General features: G+C 41.1%; 1 protein-coding gene across 1 annotated transcript; it reads right to left on the reverse strand.

Annotated features, from left to right (window-relative positions):
- Nucleotides 1–4,481: 4,481 nt before the first annotated feature.
- LOC139380423 (cell surface glycoprotein CD200 receptor 1-A-like) lies at nt 4,482–16,172 on the reverse strand. Its single transcript, XM_071123082.1, has 6 exons — nt 16,038–16,172; nt 13,197–13,502; nt 12,814–13,068; nt 5,746–5,854; nt 5,626–5,641; nt 4,482–5,512 (listed from the first exon to the last, which is right to left on the reverse strand). Exons 1-6 carry the CDS (start codon nt 16,105–16,107, stop codon nt 5,420–5,422), a joined length of 849 nt encoding a protein of 282 aa, XP_070979183.1. The 5' UTR covers nt 16,108–16,172; the 3' UTR covers nt 4,482–5,419.
- Nucleotides 16,173–17,709: the final 1,537 nt, after the last annotated feature.

Genomic DNA, 17,709 nt, shown 5'->3' on the forward strand with positions numbered 1-17,709 from the left:
ATACTGTTGTTTTGTGAACCGGTCTTAGCTGTTTCTCAAAATCACCAGGAACTGTCGTATCCTATCAATGATGGATGCAAAGATGGATTAAATCAACATCGTTAGAACTTTTGTATCCTTACGTTTATAACATCAATGGCAACAATCAACGGCAGACAATTTTCTGCAACTTCAAGATTGAATCAATTAATATTTTGGGGCTTCTTTAATACCAAAGAGCGGAAGACAAAGAGCAACTGTCAAAGACGTAAATAGCCAATAATGTGGATCCTTAGCAGGTAAAAAATAGAACCTCTGTCAAAATAGATCAATTTAGCTCCCTCTTTAGTCAGCATTAATCACAAATCACATAATAGCCTACAGATTAAGTATGTTAACCAAAACATGTTTCAATTCAAGGTCCATGCTCATCAAAATGGACCATATGGACTGATAATCAGCAGGTGATTGTTTCAAATCCTAGGTGAGCCGCGCTATAGATTCAACCTATATGTTGCTTTGTCACTCTGTATCACTAAGCCTACTTATACTGGACTTCCTTTACTAGTCTCCTACACTACTCCCTTGATCTGTCATAACTGTGTTTCTAACATCACAACATTTGTGAAAGCAAGATGGAGGAAAGTCCACCATGAGTTTTCACATTATTGTATTCCCCTGTCCTTCTTCTTTGAGATGTGTGGTTAGGAAAGAGGTGAACTCATAGAAAACGTCTTTGTGGAAAGGAAATCTAAGCTGCAGTCCAAGCACGTAATTTTTAACCCCTCAGCCCTTGCGCTAGCTACTTTCGATTTGGGGAAACTGGATGCAGTTTGATTGCCATCTTAAGTGGAGGTACAATTCACTAACGTTGCCCCCTCGAACCCTCGATTTAGCTTGAGGTAGCGAGTGAAGAACTTTGATCGCTTGTGGGGTTGCCATGACCTACATTTTAATGATAACTGTAGTCACATGTTGTTATGTTGTGTTGATACCATGCTGTGTTGTCATGTGTTGCTGCCTTGCTATGTTGTTGTCTTAGATCTCTCTTTATGTAGTGTTGTGTTGTCTCTCTTGTTGTGATGTGTGTTTTTTCCTATATTTATATTGTATTTATTTTTTATTTTTAATCCCTGGCCCCCGTCCCCGCAGGAGGCCTTTTGGTAGGCCGTCATTGTAAATAAGAATTTGTTCTTAACTGACTTGCCTAGTTAAATAAAGGTTAAATAAATAATATAATAAAATAAATAAAATAACATTTATAAAAACATATAAAAACATGTCATACTGCGGTAGCTGCGAAGTGTCAAATTTAGATAGCTTGCAAAAGAAATGTATAGATAACATTGATTTTTGTGTTCGCAAATTGGCTTTGTCTCCTAGTGAGGACCCTGTAAAACTACCTTCATAAACGGATTTTGGGGAATTCTGAAAACTATTAGAATAAATTACTGTAAAACTAGCTAGCCAACTAGCTGACAGGAGTGCTAGCTAGCTAAATTAGCTTGCTAGGTACATTAATAGCTTTAGGTTAGTTGTTTTTATGCTCAATTTCAAGATTTCCACCATGGACGTTGTTTCTCCGATCATCACTCGTCGTCACTTGGGCAAGGGACATTTAAGGTACACTCGGATGTGAAGATGTAAAACTTAATTCAAGGGCTGAGGGCTGTCTACTTTGAATTTGGAATGCAGCCCTTAACATACCCTCTTTCTCATAAAATTAGTTCACCTATATTCTCCAGCAGAGGGTGCATATCCCCTGCTTTATGGAAAGCAGTCAACAGTATGCCAACGATATTGATAACTAACCCAAGATAGTTCATCTGTGTTGTTTACAGTGGGAGCAAATGATACATAGTGGGCAGAACAAGCAATGAGGTGGACAAAGTCATGCACGAGCTAGCGAGATCCTACTGGTGCATTGTAGCATGTATTTGCATATTTCCATTAGGGAATGCCTCCATTGTGAAGTGTGCGTGGGTGCAAACCCAATTCGACCCAGCACTCCTTTAAAACAACGCAATTAAAAAAAAAACTTTGACAAAAAGTCAAGTCTATTAAACTTAGTGCACTGTGTTCATAACATATTCTAGTTTTAGGAACAGAAAGATGTTTCATCAATGAGAACATTTGCATAATGTCGGCCCAGTTTCAGCTAGTTCCAACCTCCCTCACAATCCGTGACTGGACTTTCTCTCACTCACATATTTGGTGATGAGAAAACTTTCTAGACAGATGTTTCAGATGTATAGCCCCTATGTTGTGTCTGGGGTACCCCATTCTGTCTGTGAGTATACTGTATCATGTCACATCCTATGAAATTGACCAATACAAACAAACATGCAGTAGTGTAAAGTACTTAAGTAAAAATACTTTAAAGTACTGCTTAAGTAGTTTTGGGGGGGTATCTGTACTTTACTATTTATATTTTTGACAACCTTTACTTCAATACATCCCTAAAGAAAATGATGCACTTTTTACTCCGTACATTTTCCCTGACACCCTACTGCCTCTGATCTAGCGGACTCGCTAAACAAAAATGCTTTGTTTGTAAATGAATGTCTGATTGTTGGAGTGTGCCCCTGGTTTGCATAATATAAGCAATTTTAAATTATTAATACTTTTACTTTTGATACTTAAGTCTATTTAAAACCAAATTCTTTTAGACTTTTACTCAAGTAGTATTTTACTGGGTGTAATGGTTTTCTTGAGGTGAAGGAGAGGCGGAGCAAAAAGCAGCGTGGTTTCTATTCATGGTTCTTTAATGAAGAAAACTATACATGAACAGACTAACAAAAACAAGAAAACCTAAAACAGCCCTATCTGGTGCAAACCAGGCTACCTAAGTATGATTCTCAATCAGAGACAACTAATGACACCTGCCTCTGATTGAGAACCATACTAGGCTGAAACATAGAAATACCCAAATCATAGAAAAACAAACATAGACTGCCCACCCCAACCATACTAAATAATGACAAAACAAAGGAAATAAAGGTCAGAACGTGACAGTACCCCCCCCCCCCCCCCCCAAAGGTGCGGACTCCGGCCGCAAAACCTTAACCTATAGGGGAGGGTCTAGGTGGGCGTCTGTCCGTGGTGGCGGCTCTGGCGCGGGACGCGGACCCCACTTCACCATTGTCTTAGTCCGCCTTATTATCTGCTTCCGTGGCCTCCTAACCGCGGCGACCCTTCTAAATGACCCCACTGGACAGAGGGGCGGGGGCTCTGGACAGAGGGGCGGGGGCTCTGGACAGAGGGGCTCTGGCGCCTCTGGGCTGAGGGGCTCTGGCGCCTCTGGGCTGAGGGGCTCTGGCGCCTCTGGGCTGAGGGGCTCTGGCGGCCCCTGGCTGACGGGCGGCACTGGCGGCGCTGGGCAGACGGGCGGCTCAGGCGGCGCTGGGCAGACGGGCGGCTCTGGGCAGACGGGCGGCTCAGGCGGCGCTGGGCAGACGGGCGGCTCAGGCGGCGCTGGGCAGACGGGCGGCTCAGGCGGCGCTGGACTGAGTAGCTCTGGCGCCTCTGGAATGAGGGGCTCTAGCGCCTCTGGAATGAGGGGCAGGAGCTCTGGTAGCGCCGAACAGGTTGCGCTGGAGAGGAGGAAGGCTCTGGCAGCGCTGGAGAGGCGGGAGACTCCGACAGTGCTGGAGAGGAGGAAGGCTCCGGCAGCGCTGGACAGGCGGGAGCCCCTGTAAGGATGAGCCGGAGAGACAGCCTGGTGCGGGGGGCTGCCACCGGAGGGCTGGTGCGTGGAGGTGGTGACGGATAGACCGGACCGTGCAGGCGCACTGGAGCTCTTGAGCACCGAGCCTGCCCAAGCCTACCTGGTTGCATGCTCCCGGTCGCCCTGCCAGTGCGGCGAGGTGGAATAGCCCGCACTGGGCTATGCAGGCGAACCGGGGACACGCCGGCCCGGCTTCATGGCACTTGGTTCGATGCCCACTCTAGCCCGGCCGATACACGGAGCTGGAATGTACCGCACCGGGCTATGCACCCGCACTGGGGACACCGTGCGCTTCACAGCATAACACGGTGCCTGCCCGGTCTCTCCAGCCCCCCGGTAAGCACAGGAAGTTGGCGCAGGTCTCCTACCAGGCTTCGCCACACTTCCTGTGTGCCACCCCCCAATACATTTCTGGGGCTGACTCTCTGGCTTCCATCCACGCCGCCGTGCTGCCTCCTCATACCAGCGCCTCTCTGCCTTCGCCGCCTCCAGCTCTTCTTTGGGGCGGCGATATTCTCCAGGCTGTGCCCAGGGTCCTTTACCATCCAACTCATCCTCCCATGTCCAGTACTCCTCGCGCTGCTCTTGCTGCCGCTGCCTATTACCACGCCGCTTGGTCCTGTTGTGGTGGGTGATTCTGTAACGGTTTTCTTGAGGTGAAGGAGAGGCGGAGCAAAAAGCAGCATGGTTTCTATTCATGGTTCTTTAATGAAGAAAACTATACATGAACAGACTAACAAAAACAAGAACCTAAAACAGCCCTATCTGGTGCAAACACAGAGACAGGAACAATCACCTTCAAACACACAGTGAAACCCAGGCTACCTAAGTATGATTCTCAATCAGAGACAACTAATGACACCTGCCTCTGATTGAGAACCATACTAGGCCGAAACATAGAAATACCCAAATCATAGAAAAACAAACATAGACTGCCCACCCCAACTCATGCCCTGACCATACTAAATAATGACAAAACAAAGGAAATAAAGGTCAGAACGTGACACTGGGTGGCTTTCACTTTTACTTGAGTCGTTTTCTATTAAGGTATCTTCAGTTTTACTCTTTAGTTTTACTACATTTGAGTTCTTCCACCACTGCAAACACACGTTTTCCGACTCAAAAGTTTAGTTGTTATCTTAGTTCTCAGAGTCAAACTCTTGTCTCATGAATGTAACCACATAGAATGTTGTGTGTGCTTCAAATCCTTTCCCCATTAACTCTGGATGTAGGTTTCAAATGTAAAGAATCTGTTTTTATTATATAACAAACTTGATATTTAAATTCAATCATAAATATAAACTCAACAAAAACACTGTAATTACACATCAGTATTATATAAATTGAGATTTTGATTAATCAAAATTGCACTCTTCCCCATGATTTGCAGATGGCAGGAGTGTGGGAACAGTCAAACGTGTGTTATGAGAGCAGTGGTATACAGTTGTGCTGACTACACAGCAAGTCATAGTTCTCATTGTGCAAATTGTGAAAACGCTAAACTGGAAAGATCATCTCTCATCTGCCCACATCTCTTCGGTTGTAGAAATGTCTGTTTTTTGCCATTTTCTCACGTCAGTCAGGAGTGATCAGATCTGTGAGGTTTTCCTTTTGTAACAGAAGCCCTGTGTCATGTCCTCCATCATTCCCCTGTTTACTGGATCAGTTTCTTCAACCTCAAAGTTCGCAGCGTGGCGTGCAGAGGTGTGTGTGTTATGTGAACGGGCCTGCAGAGGAGTTGTAGATTAAATTGGCACTTTGTACATAGCTGGCGTAGGGTTCTACTTCCTCCACATAGTCCTGTGACTGGGAGAGAAACAGAGACTCATCACTATTTACAGTAAACTGCTATCTACGCAAAACATACAGGTATTAAGGTAATGTAACGTAACACAACGTAGGATATAGCTCATACATACCTGAGGAGCCTTGGGGCTGTGAATGCAGAGATAAAGCTCTTTATTATACAAGCAATAACATTGAACCAAATCATTTTTACCATAAAAGATCAAAATCATTAGAATAATGAATATTCATACCTAATTCTGCAGGGGTGTTTTCGTGTGAAGTATAAACCCCCCAGAATAGCCATGATGAAGCTTATAGTTCCCACGGAGATTATGACTAATCGCCAGGGTATGACGATTCCTGACAGGGAGAGAAAATTATAAGTAATCAGAATCAGAATAAATTTCCCACTGGGCACACCACGTAATTTCAACATGGACATTTGGGTAATATTTGGTTGAGACGTTGATCAATGAGATTTCAACGATTATTCACCTACTCAAAAAGACACAACTAAAATCCAATTCCAAAACAATGTCTAATTTTTGGTTTAGTTGTCATCTAAATGTGTTATCACTGCGCTTTCAACCATTTAAATGGGAATACAATGTCAGATATTTTGTATTTATACAAAAGTACACAGTGCAAGTGATTGTTGCTGTTTGAGATTCTGCCCAGATTATTATAGCAATTGGGAAGACCTCCACAGAACTGTGATCTTTGCATGCTATCTCGATCATGCACGAGTTCTATGATTACGTAAGAATATATTTATAGTTAGGCTACAGTAGGCAATGGATGTACTACTCATTTTAAGGTTGAATAAATACTGTTAGAACTACATTAGTTTGTAAGACAGCCTTAACTGTATGCTATGTATTTACTGTATAGTTATATTGAATAGTGCTTGATTGACAACGCAACCACGCTAGCGTCCCACCTGGCAGAGTGCCAAAAGTACAGAAATAATCATAATAAACATTCATAAAATATACAAGTGTTATACATCGGCTTAAAGATGAACTTCTTGTTAATCCAGCCGCTGTGTCAGATTTCAAAAAGGCTTTACGGCGAAAGCATACCATGCAATTATCTGAGGACAGCTCCCTGCTTACAAAAGCATACAAACATTTTCCAGCCAAGTAGATTAGTCACAAAAATTTGAAATATCAATAAAATGAATCCCTTACCTTTGATGATCTTCTTATGGTTGCACTCACAATACTCCATGTTACACAATAAATGTTTGTTTTGTTTGGTAAAGTCCCTCTTTATATACAAAAAACTCAGTTTTGTTGGTGCGTTTTGTTCATCAATCCACTGGCTCAATGGCGGTCACAACAGGCAGACGAATAGATCCAAATTGTACCGGTAAAGTTTGTCGAAACATGTCAAACTATGTTTTTTATTAATCCTCAGCCTTTCAATATCAACAAAACAAAGGAGATGATCGTGGACTTCAGGAAACAGCAGAGGGAGCAGCCACCTATATTCATTGACGGGACAGTAGTGGAGAGGGTGGATAGTTTTAATTCCTGGACAAACTGAAATGGTCCACCCACACAGACAGCGTGGTGAAGCAGGCGCAGCAGCGCCTCTTCAACCTCAGGAGGCTGACGAAATTAGGCTTGTCACCAAAAACACTTACAAACTTTTACAGATGCACAATTGAGAGCATCCTGTCAGCTGTATCATTGCCTGGTACGGTAACTGCACCGCCCACAACCGTAAGGCTCTCCAGAGGATAGTGAGGTCTGCACAACGCATCACCGGGGACAAACTACTGGCCCTTCAAGACATCTACACCACCCGATGTATCAGGAAGGCCAAAAAGATCATCAAGGACAACAACCCCCCGAGCCACTGCCTGTTCACCCCGCTATCATCCAGAAGGCGAGGTCAGTACAGGTGCATCAAAGCGGGGACAGAGAGACTGAAAAACAGCTTCTATCTCAAGGCCTTCAGACTGTTAAACATCCATCACTAACATTGAGTGGCTGCTGCCAACATACTGACTCATCTCTAGCCACTTTAATAATGAAAAAATGTATGTAATAAATATATCACTAGCCACTTTAAACAATGCCACTTTATATAATGTTTACATACCCTACATTACTCATCTCATATGTACAGTGCCTTGCGAAAGTATTCGGCCCCCTTGAACTTCGCGACCTTTTGCCACATTTCAGGCTTCAAACATAAAGATATAAAACTGTATTTTTTTGTGAAGAATCAACAACAAGTGGGACACAATCATGAAGTGGAACGACATTTATTGGACATTTCAAACTTTTTTAACAAATCAAAAACTGAAAAATTGGGCGTGCAAAATTATTCAGCCCCCTTAAGTTAATACTTTGTAGCGCCACCTTTTGCTGCGATTACAGCTGTAAGTCGCTTGGGGTATGTCTCTATCAGTTTTGCACATCGAGAGACTTATAATTTTTTCCCATTCCTCCTTGCAAAACAGCTCGAGCTCAGTGAGGTTGGATGGAGAGCATTTGTGAACAGCAGTTTTCAGTTCTTTCCACGGATTCTCGATTGGATTCAGGTCTGGACTTTGACTTGGCCATTCTAACACCTGGGTATGTTTATTTTTGAAACATTCCATTGTAGATTTTGCTTTATGTTTTGGATCATTGTCTTGTTGGAAGACAAATCTCCGTCCCAGTCTCAGGTCTTTTGCAGACTCCATCAGGTTTTCTTCCAGAATGGTCCTGTATTTGGCTCCATCCATCTTCCCATCAATTTTAACCATCTTCCCTGTCCCTGCTGAAGAAAAGCAGGCCCAAACCATGATGCTGCCACCACCATGTTTGACAGTGGGGATGGTGTGTTCAGCTGTGTTGCTTTTACGCCAAACATAACGTTTTGCATTGTTGCCAAAAAGTTCAATTTTGGTTTCATCTGACCAGAGCACCTTCTTCCACATGTTTGGTGTGTCTCCCAGGTGGCTTGTGGCAAACTTTAAACAACACTTTTTATGGATATCTTTAAGAAATGGCTTTCTTCTTGCCACTCTTCCATAAAGGCCAGATTTGTGCAATATACGACTGATTGTTGTCCTATGGACAGAGTCTCCCACCTCAGCTGTAGATCTCTGCAGTTCATCCAGAGTGATCATGGGCCTCTTGGCTGCATCTCTGATCAGTCTTCTCCTTGTATGAACTGAAAGTTTAGAAGGACGGCCAGGTCTTGGTAGATTTGCAGTGGTCTGATACTCCTTCCATTTCAATATTATCGCTTGCACAGTGCTCCTTGGGATGTTTAAAGCTTGGGAAATCTTTTTGTATTCAAATCCGGCTATAAACTTCTTCACAACAGTATCTCGGACCTGCCTGGTGTGTTCCTTGTTCTTCATGATGCTCTCTGCGCTTTTAACGGACCTCTGAGACTATCACAGTGCAGGTGCATTTATACGGAGACTTGATTACACACATGTGGATTGTATTTATCATCATTAGTCATTTAGGTCAACATTGGATCATTCAGAGATCCTCACTGAACTTCTGGAGAAAGTTTGCTGCACTGAAAGTAAAGGGGCTGAATAATTTTCCACGCCCAATTTTTCAGTTTTTGATTTGTTAAAAAAGTTTGAAATATCCAATAAATGTCGTTCCACTTCATGATTGTGTCCCACTTGTTGTTGATTCTTCACAAAAAATACAGTTTTATATCTTTATGTTTGAAGCCTGAAATGTGGCAAAAGGTCGCAAAGTTCAAGGGGGCCAAATACTTTCGCAAGGCACTGTATATACTGTACTCTATGCCATCTACTGCATCTTGCCTTTCAGCCATTGCTCATTCATATATTTTAATGTGCATATTCTTATTCAGTCCTTCACACTTGTGTGTATAAGGTAGTTGCTAGTCTGCTAACCATGTGTATGTGACAAATAACATTTGATTTGATTTGGGACCAAGCTTCCTGCCATCCAAGACCTCTATACCAGGCGGTGTCAGAGGAAGGCCCTAAAAATTGTCAAAGACTCCAGCCACCCTAGTCATAGACTGTTCTCTCTGCTATTTGCATTGCCTCCCCTCTTTTACAATGCAACTCTCTGGTATTATCTATGCATAGTCATTTTAATAACTCTACCTACATGTACATACTACCTCAATTACCTCGAATTACCTTGACTTACCGGTGCCCCTCCGACTCTGTACCGGTACCTTCTATACAGTATATAGCCTCGCTATTGTTATTTTACTGCTCTTTAATTATTTGTAACTTTTAATTTTTTTTTGGGGGGGGGGGGGGGGGGGGGGGGGTGGATTTTTCTTAAAACTGCATTGTTAGTTAAGGGCTTGTAAATAAGCATTTCACTATAAGGTCTACTGTTGTATTCGGCGCATGTAACAAATAACATTTGATTTGATTTAAAGAAAATCTAAAGAATAAATAGTTTCATCTGAGCAACTGGCTTAATCCTATTCTTTAACTATTATTTTTGGTTTAGTTGGGGACGTAAATCAGACATATAATTTGTTAACTTGTCAACAATTTAATAGGCTATTTACTGTATTGCAAAAGTTAATTGTGTTTGGTTGTCAATGCAACATTTGAGGGGTATTCAGACCCCTTGACTTTTTTACACATTTTGTTAGGTTACAGCCTTATTCTACAATTGATCAATTACACCATAAAGACAAAGCAAAAATGTACGATCTTTGCTCATTTCTAAAATTTAAAAAATGAAATATTCAGTACTTTGTTGAAGCTACTTTGGCAGCAATTACAGCCCTCAAGTCTTCTTGGGTATGACGCTACAAAATTGGCACACCTGTATTTGGAGAGTTTTTCCCATTCTTCTCTGCAGATCCTCTCAAGCTCTGTCAAGTTGGATGGGAAGTGTTGCTGCACAACTATTTTCAGATCTTTCCATAGATATTTGATCGGGTTCAAGTCCGGGCTCTGGCTGGGCCACTCAAGGACATTCAGAGACTTGTCCCATAGCCACTCCTGCTTTTTCTTGGCTGTGTGCTTAGGGTCTTTGTCCTGTTGGAAGGTGAAACTTCGCCCCAGTCTGAGGTCCTGAGCGAACTGGGGCAGATTTTCATTAAGGATCTCTCTGTACTTTGCTGCGTTCATCTTTGCCTTGATCTTGACTAGTCTCCCAGTCTCTGCCACTGACAAACATCCCCACAGCATGATGCTGCCACCACCATGCTTCACAGTAGGGATGGTGCCAGGGTTCCTCCAGATGTGATGCTTGGCATTCAGGCCAAAGAGTTCAATCTTGCTTTCATCAGACCAGAAAATCTTGTTTCTCATGGTCTGAGAGTCCTTAGGTGCCTTTTGGCAAACTCCAAGCGGGCTGTCATATGCCTTTTACTGAGAAGTGGCTTCTGTCTGGCCACTCTACTATAAAGGCCTGATTGGTTGAGTGCTGCAAAGATGGTTGTCCTTCTGGAAAGTTATCTCTTCTCCACAAAGGAACTCTAGAGCTCTGTCAGAGTGACCATTGGGATCTTGGTCCCCTCCCCTCCCTGACCAAGGCCCTCCCTCCCCCGATTGCTCAGTTTGTCTTAGGGGTTCCAAACTTCTTCCATTTAAGAATGATGGAGGCCACTGTCTTCTTGGGGACTTTCAATGCTTTAGAAATGTTTTGCTACCCTTCCCCAGATCTGTGCCTCGACACAATTCTTTCTTTGAGCTCTACGGGCAATTCCTTTGACCTCATGGCTTGGTTTCTGTCTGACATTCACTGTCAACTGTGGGACCTCATATAGACAGATGTGCCTTTCCAAATTATGTACAAACAATTGAATTTACCAGAGGTGGACTCCAATCAAGTTGTAGAAACATCTCAAAGATGATCAATGGACACAGGATTCGCCTGAGCTCAATTTTGAGTCTCATAGCAAAAGGTCTGAATACTTTTTATTTGAATACATTTCTGTTTTAGCTACATCATTATGGGGTATTGCAGAGGATTTTCTTTTATTTAATCTATTTTCTAAAAAGGCTATAACGTAACAAAATTTGGAAAAAGTCAACTGGTCAGAATATTTACCAAAGGCAGTGTATATTTTGTGCCACTGACTTAGGGCTCTATTCAATCCGCATTGTGGAAGTTCAGCTTTACAGCGCGATTGAAATTTAGAGGCAATGTTCCCACTTTAGCTGAGATTGCACTCACAGTAAACACTGCATATGTTGGCTCAATCGGAAATTACATTAAAAAAATCTAGCGCAGAGTGGATAACACTCCAGCTTTACAAATTGAATAGTGCCCTTAGTCTGGCTTTAATTCCAGTAGGTCTACAAATGTAGAATTGATACGTTGGGTTCATGTCTCCATCTCAACTCAAACAGGAATCGAAGTTAAAGAATAGGACTAAATCTAATCAAACTTTATTGAAAGTGCACTTAAAGTTTCATTTGATATAGTCATATTCTTTAAAATCTTTGATTTTTGGTTGAGATGGAGACGTGAATCCAACACATGAATGATTCAACTTGAAGTCAAACCAAGATTGAAACCCTAGTCCTATATGTATTGTCTCTTTTTCGTTGAACGCTGGGTTGCATTGAAACAATAGCTGTTGATGACTTTGCAAATGCTATACAATATATATAAGGCCTAAATCTATTTTTTTATGATACAGTGTATGACTTATAAAGTATGGTTACATTTCATTTGCTTTGTCACACCTATCCTTTGGAATGACTGATATCAACAATGAAAATATTTAGTTATTAAGAGATCTCCTTATAATCATTCTCACAGAAGCACATTGGTAGTAGTCAATGGCAAATATCAAAGCTTACGCAGGCCTGGGTTTGGTTAAAACCCTGGATGGGAGACAAAATGAATAGATGTTAGATAGATCAACTCTGCAGCAGGTGCTGCCCAGCCTTTAGTTTTTTTTTCTGATAGTGGACATAACATTGAAGATCTGACATTGTTTCAAAGGTACATATTCAACATATTTTATACAATGTTTGTTTATGTTGAAAATTGGTTACAATGATGACGAGAGCCCTTGGGGATTCTTTGGTTGAAATTTCACCCTCAAAACAAGTTGATTACTTTTTTCAAATCCAATGTATTTTCCATGTAGATTCCACGTCACAATACGTTGACAAATTACTCTGAAACAACGTTGATTCAACCAGCTTGTGCCCAGTGGGTTACCATCATCCCATCCTATTTAATTTACATTCAATCTAGTAAACTTTGTCAATAGACCCTGAAGGATTTTATTCACTAAAAAAGCTATGTTCACTCCTATTTTAAAAGAGTGAGATATTAGTCATAGTGTCCTTCTAAATACAGTGTCCTTCTAAATTCTAAATAGTCATTCTATACCTGGTGTCACCATATGCACCTCTTCCCAGGAGGGATGTATGACAGCACAAGTCAGGTTGCCCGTAGCAATCCCCTCAGGCAGGACCAATCGACTCTCTACTTTGTTGAAGCCATCTAGGTTCAATGTGGTGGTTGAAGTAGAGTTCCAGTTTTCACTCCAGGAGATGGAGGCAGCTGGTTTCCCCCCTTCAGCCAAACACACAGCCACCTGCCTACTGCCCTCCCACTCTAGCCAAGCAAACACATTGGGAGGGGCTGCACACAGGAAGAGGGGGGAAATAGGCATATTGAGAACAACACATGTATTTTGTATTTGGCAATATAGAGAAATGAAAGCACACAGAAGTCATGCTAAACTGTACAGATCTATGAAGGTTTCTTACCTATTAGTGATACATCAATGTTTGCGGCGTAGATTCCTGCTTTGTACGCCGACTCACAGTGGTAGATTCCTTCATCTCTCTTTGAGAACCCTGGAATCTGTAGGTAGGATTCACCCCTGGATGTGTTGAGCATTGCTTTTCCATCATTGCATGTGTTCAGATTTTGGTTATCATTACTAGATGATATTTGACACTTTATTCCACCCAGTTGTATTTTCCAGATGGTGTAGATCATCTCACTCCAAGTCTTATTGCTGCACTTTAAGATGGCATTATTCCCCAGGTGGAAATGTTCACTCCTGGCAGCTAAAGAAATAGTATTAAAATAACTACTTCAAAGAATTGTACTTCTTTAAATAAAAAATTACTTTTGGATAAATGGACGGTAAATGAATAAATGGTTTCATATCAAATGCCTGTGTGATACAGTTGTATGAGTATTATTATAGGCCTACGTATATGTGTCATTATCTTTTTACAACACATACAATATTTAGAAGAGCTTGATGTGGCTATGGCGGATATTCAGACCTATCTCTCAGAGTCATGCAGACTATCAGGCCTCATTCCAAGGAACAGGAAACATTTATGACTCGTTTCCTCTTTCTCCTCTCCTAAAACATAAAGCCCTATCTCTCACTCTGACCAAAAATGTGGCAACATGCTAATGCAGGCTCATAGTGGCGATTAAACAGGTTTGCTTTTTAAAAAAAAGTATGTTTTACCAATGACTCCGTGTTGTAGGCCTAGAGGCACAGTGGAGGTGAGGAAAGGGGAAGTGTGAGAGATCACAGAAATGTTGTGGTTATATCCTGAGAGAATGATCAAAGTGCATGTTAGTGGCAGATCATGTTAGCAAAATGTTAAGCATTCAACATCATCAGTTAAACATGATTTCATCAAGTGTAAGTTCAATCAATAGAAAAGCATGTCTTAGTTGATCAGCAAAACAGTCTTGAGGAAGAAAAGTGGGTTGTCAGTAATATGAAAGCCGATGTCTTATAAAATGTGTCTGTCTTACAAACGAGTGATAGTTGAAAAATTGGAGATGAATAGTAGTTATTATAAAGTTCAGTTTGTTAGTTAAGTCTTTTACTTTAAAAACAATTGCAGCACATAAAGTGTTCCGCTCTTTAAACAGCTCCCAATGTTATACATAAGATGTGATATCATGGGAGGATGACTGCTAGGTTACTGACGTTTCTGAAGTGGGATATTTTCTGGGCACTGCTCTTTCATGCTTGTTGATGTTTACTTTAGACAAGTATATAACTTCTGTGGTGTTTCCAGAAGCCCACAGGACCCCCATACACTGCCTGATTAGTAATGTCACTTTCCCCCGTATATGCCTCAAATCAATTTCCTCTCAAATACAGGGGAAAATATGTTAGTTAATCAGTCAACCATGCCACACCAACACACACTAGTCTCTAGCGTGTGATACGCGGCATGTTCCTTCCCGTGGTAGAAAACAATGGAACCTTTCGTTTAAAACATCTTTATATAATCACCCAAATCTGTTCCACTGACTTTGTCTTCAGTTTGACTACAACAGAGTAGTCAGAACAGAACTCTCGATACACATGTCATAGAAATCTAGAGCCCTTGGGGATTCTATCAGCAGCCAACAGAGTATACAATTTAGAATGGGGGACTCCTTAGTCAGAGCAGTAGGAAAATATAAAACATCTATTTTTGATCAGTATTTTTTGGTCGTAAAATAAACACTTTGACTGTATGATATAATCATATCTATTTAGGGTATCTATAGATACATGCTTTGAATGTTTTATGAATAATTGAACCCTTTACACCAGTGGTCACTAACTGATCTCCAAAGCATTCCTAGTCGATCACCAAACATTTTTGTAAAAAACCCAGAGCAAATAATTGACTTCCGATTTAAAAAATGAATAAAAAATTGCACTGTTGGCGGTAGGTGGAGAGTATATTAAGTGCACCTACAGGCCTACCACTGGCCAATTAGATAGCTCAGATCACTGTGTCTGCACAGTTTCCTTGAGTCATAGACTGTAAAAAGAAGCATTGGATGCACAGCAAAGTTGATACTATGAGATTTTTTTAAAACTAATACTAAAACCATGACCATGTCAACAATTTAAGCCACAACTCACGCTACAACCAGAACTGCAGCTGCAATGAAGGAGTATAACAAAGTGTTCTAATAAGCTTGCATTATTATTATTAGCAGCTTGCGTCTGTTTAATATCGAGGAATATTTCACTTTCTCTGATCATAGGAGTAACAACATGCATTGGTGCGTGACGCAGACATAATGCAGTGTAACTTCAGTTTTGCCATCAGTTTGAAGACTGTGTCCCTTTTTCTCAGTGGAGGAAGAGCAGAGGGACGGTGGGTCAGGTGACAGGCAGCCTCACTGCTGCTCCCTCCCTCCCTCCCCTCAGACTGACCATTAGAGCAAGGCCATTAGTTCAGTAAAAAAATATATAATTATAATAATACAGCAAATGATATATTACCAGAGTGATCATATGCCTAACATTTTTTTATATAATTTCAAAACGGTCTGAGAAGAATAACATTGGCAGGGCAATTCAAGCATAGCCAATATGCAGTGGTAATATATTGGGCTTATAGCCTACTGCACAAACCTTGTTGCTACAGAAGTGTATTTATTTGGTTAATGTTGAATAGGCTTACGTTTATTAAGTCATTATTTTTTTTTAAACAGAGCGGTTTGCATTTTGATTCAGAAAGTGATCTTGACTCAGAAAAGGTTGGTGACCACTGCTTTACACGGTACTCAAAATGAACCAAAACCAGCCGGATAAACAAAATGAAGTGATGAGATTCTCAAACCTGTTTCTAAGCTCCAGGTTGCAGAAACAGCCAGGAGAGAGATGACTCCTATAATCCATGTCTTCCCCATCTCTCTGGTTGTTCTATATGGCTCCTGACAATACTCCTGTACTCCTCAAGACACTGCTGCTCGTTCCACCTGCACCCCCCCCCAAAAAATTTTTTAAAAAAATAAAAAATAAAAAAAAAAATCCTAAACTCCCCCTTGGACACAATACCGTTATCCCTGAACCCTAAAACTGGCTCTATTATTGTTCCATTCTGTCTCCTCCTGTCTCAATGTGTTATAACTGTACTTTTTAAACTGTCTCAATGCTCTCTTCTCTTTCCTACAAACTCTAAATCTGAGTTGATATCTGCTCTCTGTCTCCGTCCTGATCTACACATTTGACTCCTGATGTTACTGTAACAAGCCCCTAAATAAACTAAATAATCCCTCCCTCTCTCTTCCCCTACTTCCTCTGTACAGCTCTCTCGCTCTCATTCTCCCACACACGGTGACGGTTGTTGACTCAGACGCCTGTTTCCTCTCCCGCCTGTCACATGACCACAGAGTTCCACACAGCCTTTAAAGTCTCTGAAACAGCAATAACTGCAGGTGCCCTGCCAAAACTCTAAAAAACACTGGTTATCATACTTCTTACTGTCATTCTGTTTCAAGTCACTGATTTTAATTTGTCCAATGGACCCTAACAGGTAGCTCTTCTTTCTTTTAAGTTATTATTTATTTAAATTGCTTACACCCCCACAATAATTATATTCGTAATTAAATATTAATATTATGTAATAGAAAATATCAGATTGTAAACTCAAAAACCACATACAGCAAATTGTCTAGTGTTACCTATTGTTGATTTTTCAGTGTAACATTCATGTGTTAAATGAACTCTGTACGTGTTAAATTAACACTCATTGATTTAAAAGAACCCCAGTGCTGGCATTAAAAACCAGTGTTAAACCAAAACCATGACCATCATCATTTTCCCCGTACGCTCTATTACAGGTTGATTTGTGTTTGTTTCAATATCTATGTTTTTGCATGTACAGTATATTAATTGACTAATTCATCGTATGCTACTCAAATATAAATAACATAGATTTGTCTAAACTAATCCAATCTGTTACTTGGACTAATTACTGAAATGGTTGTTCCAGTTTAGTCTCATTTGTTATTCTTCCAAACCTGGCAGTCATTCTGAATGCAGGTGAGTAAAAATTCCAAATGTTGCACATTCCCACGCTGGTTGGATTCCAATAGTAATTACACATCACTTTGCAAGCCATCATAATGTGACTTGCCGGCCTGAAAACCATCCGTTTCATGCTACTGTATTAGGAGAAAACTAGGCCCTCAAAGTAATACCTTTGTAAAACCTGTATTGTGTTTAAGAATTGAATTTGAATGATAGCCTATTTGCTGAGGGACTCACTTGATGAAGGCCACAGGACTAAAAATGGGCGAATGTAACAACCATGTCTCTGCCACTAAGAAATATAGTCATGGGTGGTAACTCTACAATTTACTCAAAAGGTAAGGCACTGTGGGAAATAAGCAGTGTGTTAATGTAACATTGAAAAGTGTGGATCAGTATGGACACTGGACAAGCGTTCAGTGTTGATTTAACACTGGATAATGTGCTGTGCGGGTGGCAGAACAGCCAACAGGTCTTTG

This window comes from Oncorhynchus clarkii, chromosome 22, assembly GCF_045791955.1.
Source record: "Oncorhynchus clarkii lewisi isolate Uvic-CL-2024 chromosome 22, UVic_Ocla_1.0, whole genome shotgun sequence".
NCBI classification, from domain to species: Eukaryota; Metazoa; Chordata; class Actinopteri; order Salmoniformes; family Salmonidae; genus Oncorhynchus; species Oncorhynchus clarkii.

What these genes read in the sequence shown, in the direction of transcription:
- LOC139380423 (XM_071123082.1), bottom strand. Translation starts at nt 16,107, where the DNA reads ATGGGGAAGACATGGATTATAGGAGTCATCTCTCTCCTGGCTGTTTCT. An exon ending in AACCTGGAGCTTAGAAACAG is followed by an intron (nt 13,503 to 16,037) that starts GTTTGAGAATCT and finishes CTATTTCTTTAG; the next exon opens with CTGCCAGGAGTGAACATTTC. An exon ending in GGTGCATATGGTGACACCAG is followed by an intron (nt 5,855 to 12,813) that starts GTATAGAATGAC and finishes TCTCCCTGTCAG; the next exon opens with GAATCGTCATACCCTGGCGA.